Consider the following 13,950-nt stretch of genomic DNA (forward strand, 5'->3'; position numbering starts at 1 on the left):
GTCAATTTTTGGGCAAAGTTCTTTGATCTTGGTGTTCAAACAATCCAGCTGTTCACAGTAGAATTCTTTCATGACAATGATGTTGATTGGAAGCAGTTATATCACAATGATGCCGAACAAATGCAGATTACTACCTTCTTCTGCACTAAATGCCCTTTGACATTTTCAACAGCTGATTGACCTTTGTTCACCCATAAACACTTTAACAAACTTTGCAGATGATATTGTGAGCCTTTGTTGAATTGTGGCCTCTTTTGAAGTAAAAGAGCAAAAATGTATTCTTTTGAAAGTTTCATGTTATCAGACATTGCTGACACATTGATTTCCAATAAAATATGTGATGAAATGTCCTTTGGTTATTCTATTTATATATCTAAATCAAATGTTCTAGAACATTTTTTCCAGTCACGTCCAGAAAAATTGAAATGTCTAAATTTCACCTTTACAACCTGATAAAAGATAAACTTAGCTTAACAGGACAGTCTTTCTAAAATACCTGTACCAACACAATCATATTAAAATTAAAATAAATAAATATATTAGAGAATGATTATAAAATGAGCAATTATTTATTGTGACATCATCACAATGCCAGGCTGCAATTTTTTAATCATATTTTTAATTTAGTTAATTTAAAAGATATGCTCTCCACCTCAAATTAGTACTGTAGTGTCTTGCCCCTGTATGGTACATCATACTTTTCCATTAGCAATGGAGTCATACTTTTCCATCTATTAACTACTTTCAGGGGAAAGTTTTGAATTGAAATAACATGACTTCCGATTTGCATTGGAAGTTCATATATAGTTAATTGGGCCTCCTGCCCCTAAAGTTTCTATATCTGGTCTCAGATTTCATCTATTTAACTCCATTCAAGATTAAGGAAAGACAGACAAACAGACAATAGTGGAAATTTATAGGTCCATAATTTTTTCAGACTGAAGCCCAAAAATGGTCATTTATGATTTGGTGAGGGTTGTTATTTTATTTGAAAAAGAAAAAAGAGGGAGAAAGATCAATAGTTTGAGATCATGTTGATTATAAGGATCAAAGTGAAACTGTGAGCTCTATATAAAATTAAACTAGTTTAAGAATATATGTAAAGCAAAGAAAAAGTTTCATCAGGGAAGTTACTTTGAATTTTGCAAGGAAAAAAGGATATTAGGAAATTCTGAAATACTGTTAATTATAATAAAGGTCATATTCATAGCCTGATAAAAGATGCAAAATTAATGAATTGTTTTTGTATTTTGTAGAACTGTTCTAGGCTAAAAGGAATTTGAAGGTTTGAATCTGGATCAAGGTTTTTCCCTGTTGAATGCCAAGATAAAATATTGGATACAAAAATAACTAAAAGATAAACTGCCTTTGAAGCAGATGAACTCAGCTCCAGGATTGACAGAATTTCTAGATTTTGTCTATGGTGAATTAATTTGTTAATTGCATTTTCTAACCTTGCACTGTAATATTTTGGTCAACATACAATTCCAGATGATTGGAAGAAATTGATTAAATTATCATCACAAAAGTTGTTTTCCAACAAATTACAGATCATTCTTTTAGCTGTTCCCAGGTTCCCAGGGAGGGTTCACCCACAGTACCCTCTAATGGTATCAGAACAGGCATCTTAATAAAAGTGAATTCACAAATTCATTTTTTATTTAAAAAAGCATTTTACAGTTGCATTTGAATAAATTTCAATTTAGTTGGAAAACTAATAGTTATCTCTGATTTCCAAGCAAAAATGCATGTTATTTCAAGAAGGAACCAATTCATCTCATTTCATCAATTTCTCTCATCTGATCTTGAATTCTAGATTTACTGATGAAATCAGGAAACAATATCACTTGGTATTTTGGATTAAAAATGAGGTGGAGACAGTTTTGGAAATTATTTGCTAAAGCTCTTTCATTAATATCTTTGTTTTGTAATTATAATGCAATTGTAAAACTTTTTAATATGATCAATTCTTTAAACTAATTAATGTTTTTGCACTTATTTGTTATAATTTTTTTTGTACTTTCCCTCACCAGGGGACTTTATCCTTAAGGATATGAATTGAATTGAAAGAATTGTAATTAATCTTTTTAAAAATATTATTTAAATTAAATGTGTAAAAAATATATTTATAACACAATAATCATAAATAAATACGCATTACATATTACATGTAAATAAGAAATTATATGTAATCATATAAAATCTTATAACTAAAATAAAATTTAAGACAATGACTAATTTTGAAATATAATTAAGAATCTTAAAAATCATTATAAACATAATTTAGTATATAAATTCATTGAATAAATAGAAAAACAAAGAAATAATTTAATAAAATATAGTTATATCAAAATAACTTTAAAAAAGGAGGACATTACAATACTATCAATTTCTTTTGTTCCATTTATAGTTTAATTTCACTATCATAAGAAAATTAAAAGAAAACATGATTGAGAAGTAAAAAAAATCTAATTTACCTAAACAATAGAAGTTATTTATACTAGAACTTTGAATAACAACTTATTAAAAAGTGAAAACCTGGCTATAAACATGTTAAATTATACATTTTCTACTATAAATTACATAACAGAATGCATAAAATTTAATATTGAATAATTTCAAAAATAAAATTCAATTTGTTTAAAAAGAATTATAACTTTAAGGTCTCACACAATATTTAAAATATAAATTTTTAATTTATATGTATTATTAAATNAGAAATTTTATTCCAAGCAAGCATCAGAAATTAACCTAGCGGGCTTGAGATGCTTGCTTAGAATAAAACTTCTTGTATTTTGAACTAAAATGATAGACAAGCAGTTATCACTGGGTTACTTGGTAATATACTTCATTTTTGTATTTTTGAATTTTCGCGGGCGCCAATCGATTTTCTGGCGCAGTTGAGAGCACTACTTCAGTGCGTTTTACCTGTCAATGTGTCAGCCATCTCGTTTTGCCAGTGTGGTTAATATAGACCTGACGCCTCTCGCATTGGGGGGGTCGACCTTAGGTGAAAAGGTTGGGACCCTAGCATTGCCCGCGATCTGTCAGGATGATGCGAGAAAGTCTTTTTTACGTTTGGGGGTAGTGGTTTGCTGGACGCCGAGAGACTCACACAGAGACCAAATTTACAAAATTAACGTGTTTATTTTTAGAAAGACATGCTTNTCAAAAATTAATTTTAGTCCATCAAATGAAAAATTAATACTATGTGTTGATAAAGCATCTTACTTAAAGATAAAAATGATCAAAATACCAATCTGTTATTTCTTAAAAATCCTAGATAAAAAAGTATTCTCAGTATAAAAAAAACTGATTGAAGAATCTTATAATCTTAAATTTTGGATTATGAGATATACTATTCATTGCTTTTCTATAATTCACTATCACCAAGTGAATATAAATATTTAAAGAAACAAAATTAAATTTTTTTGCTATATTTAAAAATTATTGTTTTAGTAACTTTAAATATTTTTTTGGTTATAAAATCACATTTTTATGCTTTAATAATTTTATAATTAAATAAATGAAATACTATATCATTTTAATAGACCCTATTTAATTTTCTTTTAATATAACTTATCAATGAAATAAGGAGTAATTGATAAAGATAAAAATTCTGTGATTATCATCGTTTTACACCTCTAACTTATCAACAGAAAAAAATAAATCCATAATTAGAATGAAAATGTAATTACACTTACTTTTACTTCTTTGAATTTCTATCTATAAGCTATCATCTATCTTAAAAATATCACACAGTCAAGCATTTATCATAAATAATTATGAAAAGATTTATTCTTGTAAAACTTTTCAAGTGTAATTACACTTAACAGCTGACTGATTATGTCTGTTTTCGGTTTTAATTATTAAACAAAGTGTGTTTTAATTTATTATTAATGAACCATTTACACAAGTAAAACTAGTGAAGAATATAAATTATTCTTTGGAATTAAGCACGAAATTGTTACGGAGAACTTATCACACAGGAATACTTTTTTTTTATGGAAAAAGTAGATTTTATTTTCTATTTTTTTACAAAAGGAAATGCATTTTGGGCCATATTTCCCTTCTTCGGTCCTTATTATATATAATACGGTAAAACTATAACAATATCTAATGACAATTGCTGGTATAACTATTTAAAAAGCATAGGTAAAACTTGCTAAAATATAGAAAAATTAGCAAATAAAAAGTGACAAAAACATAAAATCTTTAAAATAAACCTATAAAAACTGGCTGAAATAAAATACAAATTATACAGTTTTACCCAGTGGCAATTTAAGAAAAATGCCAAATATTATATTTAAATAAACTGTTATTGACATTATATGTGTGGTAGGAAATGCAGCTAATAGAAGTTTTACTGTAATCAATAGTATGAACTTTATATGTACTGTACATCATAACAGTGAAGAGAAAAATGAAGTAACTTGAAACACTTGGAATGTTATGTAGTGTATGAGTTACTATAACAAAATTCCTGTGAATGAAAGCTCACAAGTGTAATCTGTAAGCTGTGGACACGTTGGGGAACGTAAATGTAAGTTACGTTTTGAATTGCCAAGCTGTCACGAGAATTTAAGCTATCATGTAACAAAAATTCAAGTTTTTGAATGCAAAATTTCATTTTTTCAATTCATACGGAAGAGGTGTGGCATCTCGAATCAAATTATAAGATATTGATAAAAACATTGTAAACTTTACACTCACCGAACACCATACTATTAATTCTTACAACTCTTACGAATTAATTACTCGTTATATTTACTTAAATAAAACTATTTAAAGAAGAGAACTCGATCCTACCGAGATTACCACATCAGCACTCCATCAAGATGGCCGTCCTCCGAACGATAAATAGCGATAGTTTCGTACGAAATTATATTAAATATATATTATTAAATTAATACTTTTTAAATAGTTTTTATTAATCGATTCTTATTAAAATTTCGATTTTAGTGTGTTTTATTGGAGTTGGAAATCGTATTAAACTCATTTGAGATAATTACGTCACTAGTTGTAACGTCGTCGGAAGTGACGTTGAAACTTTAAAGTTTTGTGTGATGTTTGGGGATCGTGTCGTCTGTTGACTTTTGGGGTTTATTTTTTTGATGGAATTTGGGAAATTATGTGAGTTAGTATAGGAAAGTTATGTTTAGTCGACTCGCTAACGTTATTTATAATGCGGTGGATGCTTTGGCTCCACCGTTACCTCTTCACGAAGAATTCGTTTGGCATTGGAATGCCATCACCAAATTTTATACGGAGAAAACCTCGTCTGGAAAGATACCCATTGAATCCACGAATTTGCCAGATCATTTTAATCAAATGTCAGCTGTATTAGAACAAGAAGAAGAAGAATCAGAAAGTGGCAGTATGGGACTTTGTATGGAATATCTGCTTCAGCATAAAGTATTAGAGACTGTAGCTGTTTTAGCTAGAGCAGACACTCCTCCTGGTATGAAAAGATATGTATTGATGTTTGTTGGACAGCTGCTGTCTAATTCTAAACATTCGCTGTTACCTCAGATAAATGTTTGTACTCCTGTTCAAAAGCTGATAAAATTATGCGGAGAAGTAATGGCTGCTCCATCTGAAAGAGAAGAAATTGCTTTTCTAGATACCATCTGTACTAAACTTCAAGAAAATCCTTATTTGGCTAATTGTTTCCTATCTGATGCATCTATTAAATCGTTAAAGGATAAGAAAAAATCTGAAGAATGTTCGAGTAATGAAGACAGTATGGAATATCCTCTTGTTAAATCTTTGCTTTCTTTATTAAGTAGTCCCGATAGTGAAGTGTCGACTAAGGCTGGAAATTGTCTTATTCTTTGCACGTCAGTAGCAAATGATGCTGTTGCAATGGTTATAATTAAGCATACTGTATGTTGTCAAGAAATAATCAACCGATTGACTCTTCTTTATGCTGGTATACCTAAAACTTTAAAACCAATAGATGTTGATGATGCTTTTGCAAAATGGAATCATGATTTAACACCTATTGTTTCAGATGCTCAAATATCTCCTGGAAAAAGAAGATTGCTTTGTTTTCTTAAATGGTTAGATTTTGTAGACTGTTTAACCCAGCAATCTCATCCTCTTATTGGTGATACTTTAGCTACCTCTTTTCAGTCAGATTTTCTTGAAGCAATATTATATCCTGATATAACTGAAGATGATGATAAAGACATTGCTCTCTTAATGACAACAGTAGTATCCTGTTGCCTTAGACATATATCTTCTCCAAAACTTGTAAATTCTTTTGGAGTATTTTTGCTAGGAGACACAGTTGAGCCAGACATTCCAGGATATACAGGACACTTACTGAAACATTTATTAATAGAGAGATGCCAAAATAGCAGTAGATGCCCTCAATTAGGATTGGCAACATTACAGTTATTTGATGAATTATTACATAAGCCAACAGAAAAAATAATTAACAATTTGATTTTAAATAATCTTAAAGAAAGGAATTATTATGACTTTACTGCAGGTGATAGCTATTTTGATTTCAGTGATGATGAAGAAAGTGCACATGGAAGAAGTTTATATGATGATGATGAGATATCACCTGGTTCTTCACCAGTAAATCGAGCTTTTGCACCAACACACATACACAGAATATTAAATTGTTTCTTATTACTTTTGCCTGATGAAATTAAATCTTGTGATGCAGAAGATGATTCTGGATATGATACATATATCAATGATGCTCATAGACAGTTTCAAGAATGTTTAATGCTTTGTGAACAATGGGATTGGCCTCAAGAATTAGCTCAAGAGAAAAATACAGTTGAAGATGATTCAAGTTCTGATTCACAACCTGAAGCAGATTCTACGTCATATTTTTACGAAGGAGATTTTTTAAGTATGATTTTTGATAAATTAGAACATATGCTTGAGCAGCCATATGAAGTAAATCTTCAAATAACCTCTCTTGTATCTCGTATAGCATTGTTTCCGCATCCTAATCTTCATGAATATTTATTAAATCCATTAATACCGTTAACAGGCTGTAGATCTCTTTTCACAGTGTTGCTAAAAGTCGTAGAAGATATCCAGGTTAATATTCGTAAAACTGTAAATTTTAAGAAAAAACTAAGATTAACCAGAAGAGCATTGTTAAGTGAAGCTGCAGAATATAGCAGTTTTGAAGATGCAAATATTTTAGAGGCATTGATTGTCATCGAAGAATTCTGTAAAGAACTTGCTGCAATTGCTTTTGTAAAGTATCATGCATCATCATAGTCCTGTACAAAATTTTTATTGTTTCCTATTTTCTAGTCTTTTTGGCTTATTTTATCCAAATTATAATTCATACTGGTCATTATTGTCAATGTTATCTATTTTTAGTGCCATATTATTTCTCACGATACAAATTTATATAAGGATATATTGTTTTAAAAATGTTCATATACCTATTAAAATAAGTTATAAGTTTATTACTTTAAAATATTGGAACATGTGGATTGTTATTGCTACTACAACTATAAAATGCTTTAGTGCATTTATTTTATGTTTTATTAATATATAAACCAGCATCTGGATATATTTGGAGTGATGCATTTTATTTTTCTAGTAAATGTTTAATCTGCACAGTTCAACTATGGTAACATTCTGTACACTATGGTAATTCTTTAAATTGATAAATTAGATAAGCTGGGATTGTTCTACAAACTTTTGAAAATGTTTGATTTATTCAACATTGACACATTTGTTAAAATTATCTCATTTTTCTTCTATTTTCCTTTTAATTTTAAAGATTTATCTAAATTTTTCAAGTTGAAATAAATTTCAAATTATTAATTAATATTGTGCTATCACTTGTCAGTTATTAATTTTCTATTCTATTCTTGATCATTGGAACTCTTGCAAACTACACAGATTTAATGCATTATTACTATATTGCAAAGATGGCAAAACATATTTTCTTGGTACCGTAATTGTGAAATTTTAAAAATGTACAAGTATAAAATCTGTGCAATGAATTGTGATATTTTATATTTCCAAATTTGTACAGCACAAAATTAAAAGTGTAAAATTATTTAGTAAATTTTAATAAAAAAATTATTCTTTTAATATATATAATTTTTTTTTTATTTTCTTGAAATGTCACATAATAGTAAACATATATGAAACACATATGAAATGTCATAATTAAAATGAAAGCCTAAATATTTAAAACAGCTGTTGCAGTTTATAAAACTATAACAGATTTAATTGGAGAAATAATTTTCAGAATATTCCATGAAGCATTTTGTTTCTTATTTGTAAAGGTAATTTAATTTTTTTTTATCAATTAAAAACTAGAATATTGGGAATATACAATTGAAAAATTCTAAAATATTTATATAATAATAAAGATTATTAAAGTATTTAATTAAAAAAAATTGATAGTATATCAAATTATGACATTGAATTTATTAGATATTTCCAGAGTTTAGAAATGATATACTGTATTTGTATTTTAACTATGTAGTTATTGTAATTCCCTGCATCAGATGTATGACCAATTCTGTATATAAACTTTTCTTTATATATCATGCATGGTTCATGATGCATGCAAGTCTAGGTACAGATATATATAACTTTGTGAATGTGTTAAGCATTTATAATTTTAAATTTAAACTTAAAATATGTTTAATATAGAAGTATAATGGAGTTTTTACACTAAATTTTAATAAATACAAATATGATACATTCTTGATAATTTCATTTAGTAATGTTTTGATCATTAAAAATATAAATACAGAAATAAAATTTTAAATGTAATAACTTTGTTTAAAATGAATGCAGAATTATCTATAAAATAATACAAATAATATTTTAAATAAAAAAATTTTATCAATATTTTTGTTTTTCTGTTTGATGCAGGTCTGTATATAGTATTTTTAAAAGAGGGGATTTGAAAAACAAATTTTTTCATAATATAGGCTATCCATTTTTACACTGTAGGTATTCCAGGAAAAAAGTGAACAGGAACAAAATAAATCAAGTTATCTACCATGTATTATTTAACATAGTAACCTTTTTCTGTTTGAATTACCAAATGAAAGGGGTTAAATTTTCAAAATTCCCATAGGAACAGTCTTGGCTTCATGAGTTATGCCTTTCAATGCTGGATGTACTGTACCTTCAAAGGGACCCTTTGCAACTAAAAAAACAGAAATTGAAAGTAGAATTAAATTCATTTATCAATAATATACAGTTTATTACATAGTTTATCATGTATAATCATATATATTACAACTTCTGACTCTTCTCAGCCACAAACTGCTCAATTATACAAAAAAAAAATTTTCCGAAATTTATCGTCTTGAGATGATATTGTTTCAATTCTGAGTTTCAAATATACAATTAAGAAATATATCTTTTCCTCAACAGGAGGCCCTAATAAGGGCCCAGAAAAAATCATACTAATCATTTTGTAATTTTGCATTAACATCAATGTTAATGCAAAATTACAAAATTTAAATAAAGTAAACAATTTTAAATACAAAATAAAATTTGTTTTTTATTTATGAAACAAAAATTTGGTCTATGCTGTCTTCATAGCTCAATGAAAAAATTAAGAAAAAATAAAGGGTAAAGATTCCTGATGGAGCTCCTCTCAACAAAGGTGGCCCAAACACTTGATTGTTTTGCTTCTTGGTAAATCTGTCACTGAAACTTTTATCAACTGAAATAAGAGTTCTCTCCAGATTTCAGTTTAAATTACTGAAAGTATAAGCAACTTTCATGTAACATTGTTAAAGAATTGCAGCAATCTTTACATACACAGTATTTTTTAATTTTTGTGCAGAGAAAACCAAAAAAGCTATTATGTTTATAAGTTTTCAAAATTTCCATTATTACTATTTATTTTTTTTTTTTTTTGTGAACCTAACGTTGATTCAATAGCTGTTACACAATCACAAGAAACTATTAGACAAGCTTTTAAATTTTATTTTGTTGGGAAATTTCCATGTTCTGTGCTATTGAATTTATACTTACCTAAGTTCATTAAGAATTTTGACTTTGGAATTCATGACTTATTAATTTAAGGATTTTGTAAGGTTATTTTTTATTTTATTTAATTGTTTATAATTTTGAAAATTATAAACAATCAAATAAACTTTATTTTTCAAGTATGTGTTACTAAATTTTGTTAAGAATCACATTAAAATAACTTTTGTTGTAAATTAAATTCCAGTTCTAAATTATGGCTAATGAAAATAAAAAAGCACTGTTCAAAAGAAACTTTATTTCTCTAGAATCAGAGATACAAATTCTACATCAACATAAAAAAAAAGTAAAGCTATATGTTGTAAACATTTAAATTTGAATAAAGCAACAATCTGTACCATAAAGAAATATGAACTGAAAATTAGAACTGGTATTGGTGCAGGATCTTTTTACATGACAGCAAATATGACAGTTCATCTCAAGTGCCAATAATTGAGAAAATGGAAAAGCACATAGTATTTAGATTGATAATAGCATTAAAATAATCCAGCAACATTTAAAATTTTGATGGCATTATCATTATGATATTTTATTATTAAAAACATATTTTTAATCATTTTAAAATGGCAAAAAGATTAATTTTGAGGATAGGGATGAGTTTTATAAAAAAATTGTAAATTCTAATAACAAGTAAAATCATGATTAAAACCAACCCTACTGGATATACACGACCCCCATTATCTCCTCATCCCTCAACCTTTAACTACCAAAATTTAATAGAATCAATCCCCCTAATAAACAAACCGTCTTGCAAAATTTCAGAAATTTTCCACAAAAAGCACAGGAGTTATTAAACTTCAAACACATCCATACATACAGAATTTACCCTGAATTTTTTTACATTTCTGAACATTTCAATGTATCCTAAGCCCAAAAATGTAAAAATCTGGGGGGGGTCATTTTTTGCCACACTGCCATACTTTTCCTCTGTATAACAGCCAGGAAAGTAAAACTTGGCTTATTTAGAAAACCATCATCTAATGTTAACAACATAAGGAATATATATTCAAATTTACTTTTTTACATTATATTTCTCAACAAAATATTTTATTTAATAATATAACAGTTTGCTTTTAATGGTTCTTTTTCATTTCTGCTGTGAACACTATATTTTTATTTATGTAAAATGCATTCTCTTTATGTTACTATAATTAAATTTAAAATGATTCTTATACTGTATTTGAGAATAATCTATAAGTTTACAAAAAGTTCCAGAAATGAATATGTAAAATAAAAAATATCCATATTTATTTCAATAGAGCTACTTGAGCAAAATTTACTTATCTCAATCCATGACAAAGAATAGGAAAACAAAATTACTTGGCTTTAGTACTTTGGCAGGAAATTTGAAATATATTTTTTTTAGAAGGCCAGATCTTGAAAATGAAGTGGATTTTGAAAAACATTTATAGAGAACTTTAAGCTTATTTTTAATCTTAAAATCCATTCCTAAAATAGTGGTATAATGTTTTGTTATACCCTATATATACAGTACACATATACTCTATATATAGCCTGTTAAATTTCAACAACTTCACACTGACAATGAGACTCTATAATCAAAAGAATTTGAATTCATTTCTCTTGCACAACTCAATGCTTTACAATGCTATTCTTTTACCTGTAAAAGAATAAACAAAGATCAACAACTCCTTGGATTTCAGATTTATGGGACACTGTGTGAATGGTATCCCATAAATCTGAAATCCTAGGAGTTGTTGATCTTTGTTTATTCTTTTACAGGTAAAAGAATAGCACTGTAAAGCGTTGAGTTGTGCAAGAGAAATGAATTCAAATTCTTTTGATTATAGAGTCTCATTGTCAGTATGAAGTTGTTGAAATTTAACAGGCTATATCCAACCTTCCCATCAATCACATAGCAGTCTGCATACAGCATCTTCTCACTGACTGCAAGTCTCCACCATTAAAGTAACTTGAATTCATTTTCCCTATTTAGCACCATGCTTTAACTGTAAACAAATAAACAAAGATCAATAACATAATTCCTATGGTTCCAGACTTATTGAGAACACATCGTATAACTTCAGTACTTATTGTTTTAATGCTTTATATTATTTATACTACTACAAAACTCAAATTATTTTTTTTATAGGGATTTTTAAATAATAATAAAGACTTTTTGGAAATGACAATAATAATAATTAAAATATGACAAAAAGTCCAAAAATTCCAGTAGTTTCAAATACTTTATTAATAAATTTGTATACATGTGAGATATTTCATGTGTATTTTGTAACAAATTCAATTATAAAAAATTATATACATTATAAAATAAAAATAAAATGCATTATTTACAAGGGAAAAAATTTTTATAGAGCAAGCAAGCAAATTATCAATATCACAAAGCAATTAGTCAAGATTGAAAACAAACATTCTATGATTATAAATATAAAATTAAATAGTTAATTTTTATTCAGAAGTTAATTTGTAATACATCATTCATATTTATTTTTTAACCTGTAAAACAAGAAATATTTTTTTATAATGACATACAAAAATATTACAATTTTTTGTATGTTAATATCATCACATAAGAAATGCTGATATATAAATGAAATAAAATCCTAAAATTCAGTTACTTCACAGACTTCTGAGCAGTACCTATTTGACATTGATTTACCTGAAATATAACAAACATTTTTAATTATAAGTGACCTTATATTTTCAATCAAAGTTTATTATTTTTCAAAAAATGATAAAATAAAAAACAGTCAGCTATATAAAAAATATTAATAAAGTAATATAAACAAAAATGTAAAAATAAACAACAATGAATATAACTACACAAACAAAAAAAAAAAAAACCTACGAATAATAAGTATTAAATTAATTCTAACATACTAGCAGATGAGCCCGGCATTGCCTGAACAAAAAATAACAACAAAATTTAAGATTATTATATTATTTTGTACTTCTAACCCTTCTATTATATTATATTATAATATTTGATTTATATAACTATAAAGGTTATCTTATATAAGTATTTTTCACACCAACTGTCCAATCTAACATAATTTAAAACTTCTTTAAATTGTGTACGGTAAGGAAGAAAATTTTTAAAATGTGTTAGATTGGTCACTTGGTATGATAAATCCTTATGTAAGATAACCTTCATAGTTATATAAATCAAATATAATATAACACACATTAAAATGAAAACCATATAGAGAGTTTGGTTATTTCAGCCTACTATTGTCATATTTATTGCAATACTTAATTGATAGGAAATGGCCCAATCATTGGTCAAGTAGACACCAATTGAAAATATGATATCTTAAATCAGGCGTGGCCAACCTTTTTCATACCATGCGCCAATTTTTTGACAGACGAGTTCAAATGCGCCATATAACTCGAACACTTTTTATACAGTCTTACATTCAATGTTAGGGGTTGATAAATAGAGATAAGAATAAATCTGCTTCGCTTAGGAAAGAAAAGGGAATAACTTAATCACGCAGTTGAATTAATTAATTTATGACAGTTTATTGAAGCACCAATTTACAATAGTCAACAATGATCTTCTGTACGAGAGGGTGATTGCTTCATGAAGGTGCTATTGCTGCCAGTCTCGTTTGGTGAAGATTACTCTGCACCACAATTATTGGCACTGAGAACGAGATCAGCTTGGAATAACTTTAATCACAATAAATGTTTTCGGCCATTTACACGCCTGTAAACTGATCGGAAATAAAGATTGCAAAACTCAAAATACATGCATACATTGTAATTTACTATGTGGAGAATACTCATTTTATCTGCAAAATAGACCGTAACAAATTGTGCAACAAATGAACTTGCCAAGACAGACTATAAAAAATTTATTTTTCTATATAATATTCTTAATCGCAAAAAAGCCAAATCTGGCAATTTTGCTCAGAACTAACTGAAGCGCCACTTGTAATCGTCCAATGCGCCACGTTT

General features: G+C 27.5%; 3 protein-coding genes across 13 annotated transcripts in view; 1 reads left to right on the top strand and 2 right to left on the bottom strand.

Annotated features, from left to right (window-relative positions):
- LOC111629698 (protein kinase C and casein kinase substrate in neurons protein 1-like) overlaps window positions 1-4,870 on the bottom strand; it is an 82,409-nt gene extending 77,539 nt beyond the window's left edge. For 3 of the 8 annotated variants that reach the window (XM_023373590.1, XM_023373593.1, XM_023373589.1), the window contains exon 1: window positions 4,810-4,870. The gene's annotated coding sequence lies outside the window, so the exon portion shown is untranslated. Of the gene's footprint in view, window positions 1-4,713 lie in introns of all 8 variants that reach the window. The other 5 variants (XM_023373591.1, XM_023373585.1, XM_023373592.1 and 2 more) reach the window with 3 other exon arrangements.
- Window positions 4,871-5,002: 132 nt separating this feature from the next.
- Window positions 5,003-8,053, top strand: LOC111629697 (protein FAM160B1-like). The gene has a single exon (XM_023373584.1). It carries the CDS (start codon window positions 5,155-5,157, stop codon window positions 7,249-7,251), a length of 2,097 nt encoding a protein of 698 aa, XP_023229352.1. The 5' UTR covers window positions 5,003-5,154; the 3' UTR covers window positions 7,252-8,053.
- Window positions 8,054-12,266: 4,213 nt separating this feature from the next.
- LOC111629710 (carboxy-terminal kinesin 2-like) overlaps window positions 12,267-13,950 on the bottom strand; it is a 27,577-nt gene continuing 25,893 nt past the window's right edge. For all 4 annotated transcript variants that reach the window (XM_023373604.1, XM_023373603.1, XM_023373605.1 and 1 more), the window contains one exon: window positions 12,267-12,649. In XM_023373604.1, the coding sequence (XP_023229372.1) occupies window positions 12,605-12,649 (45 nt within the window). In that variant the 3' untranslated portion in view covers window positions 12,267-12,604. The remainder of the gene's footprint in view (window positions 12,650-13,950) is intronic.

The sequence above is a fragment of the Centruroides sculpturatus genome, unplaced genomic scaffold (assembly GCF_000671375.1).
Source record: "Centruroides sculpturatus isolate CEXI.00-Female unplaced genomic scaffold, Cexi_2.0 scaffold460, whole genome shotgun sequence".
NCBI classification, from domain to species: domain Eukaryota; kingdom Metazoa; phylum Arthropoda; class Arachnida; order Scorpiones; family Buthidae; genus Centruroides; species Centruroides sculpturatus.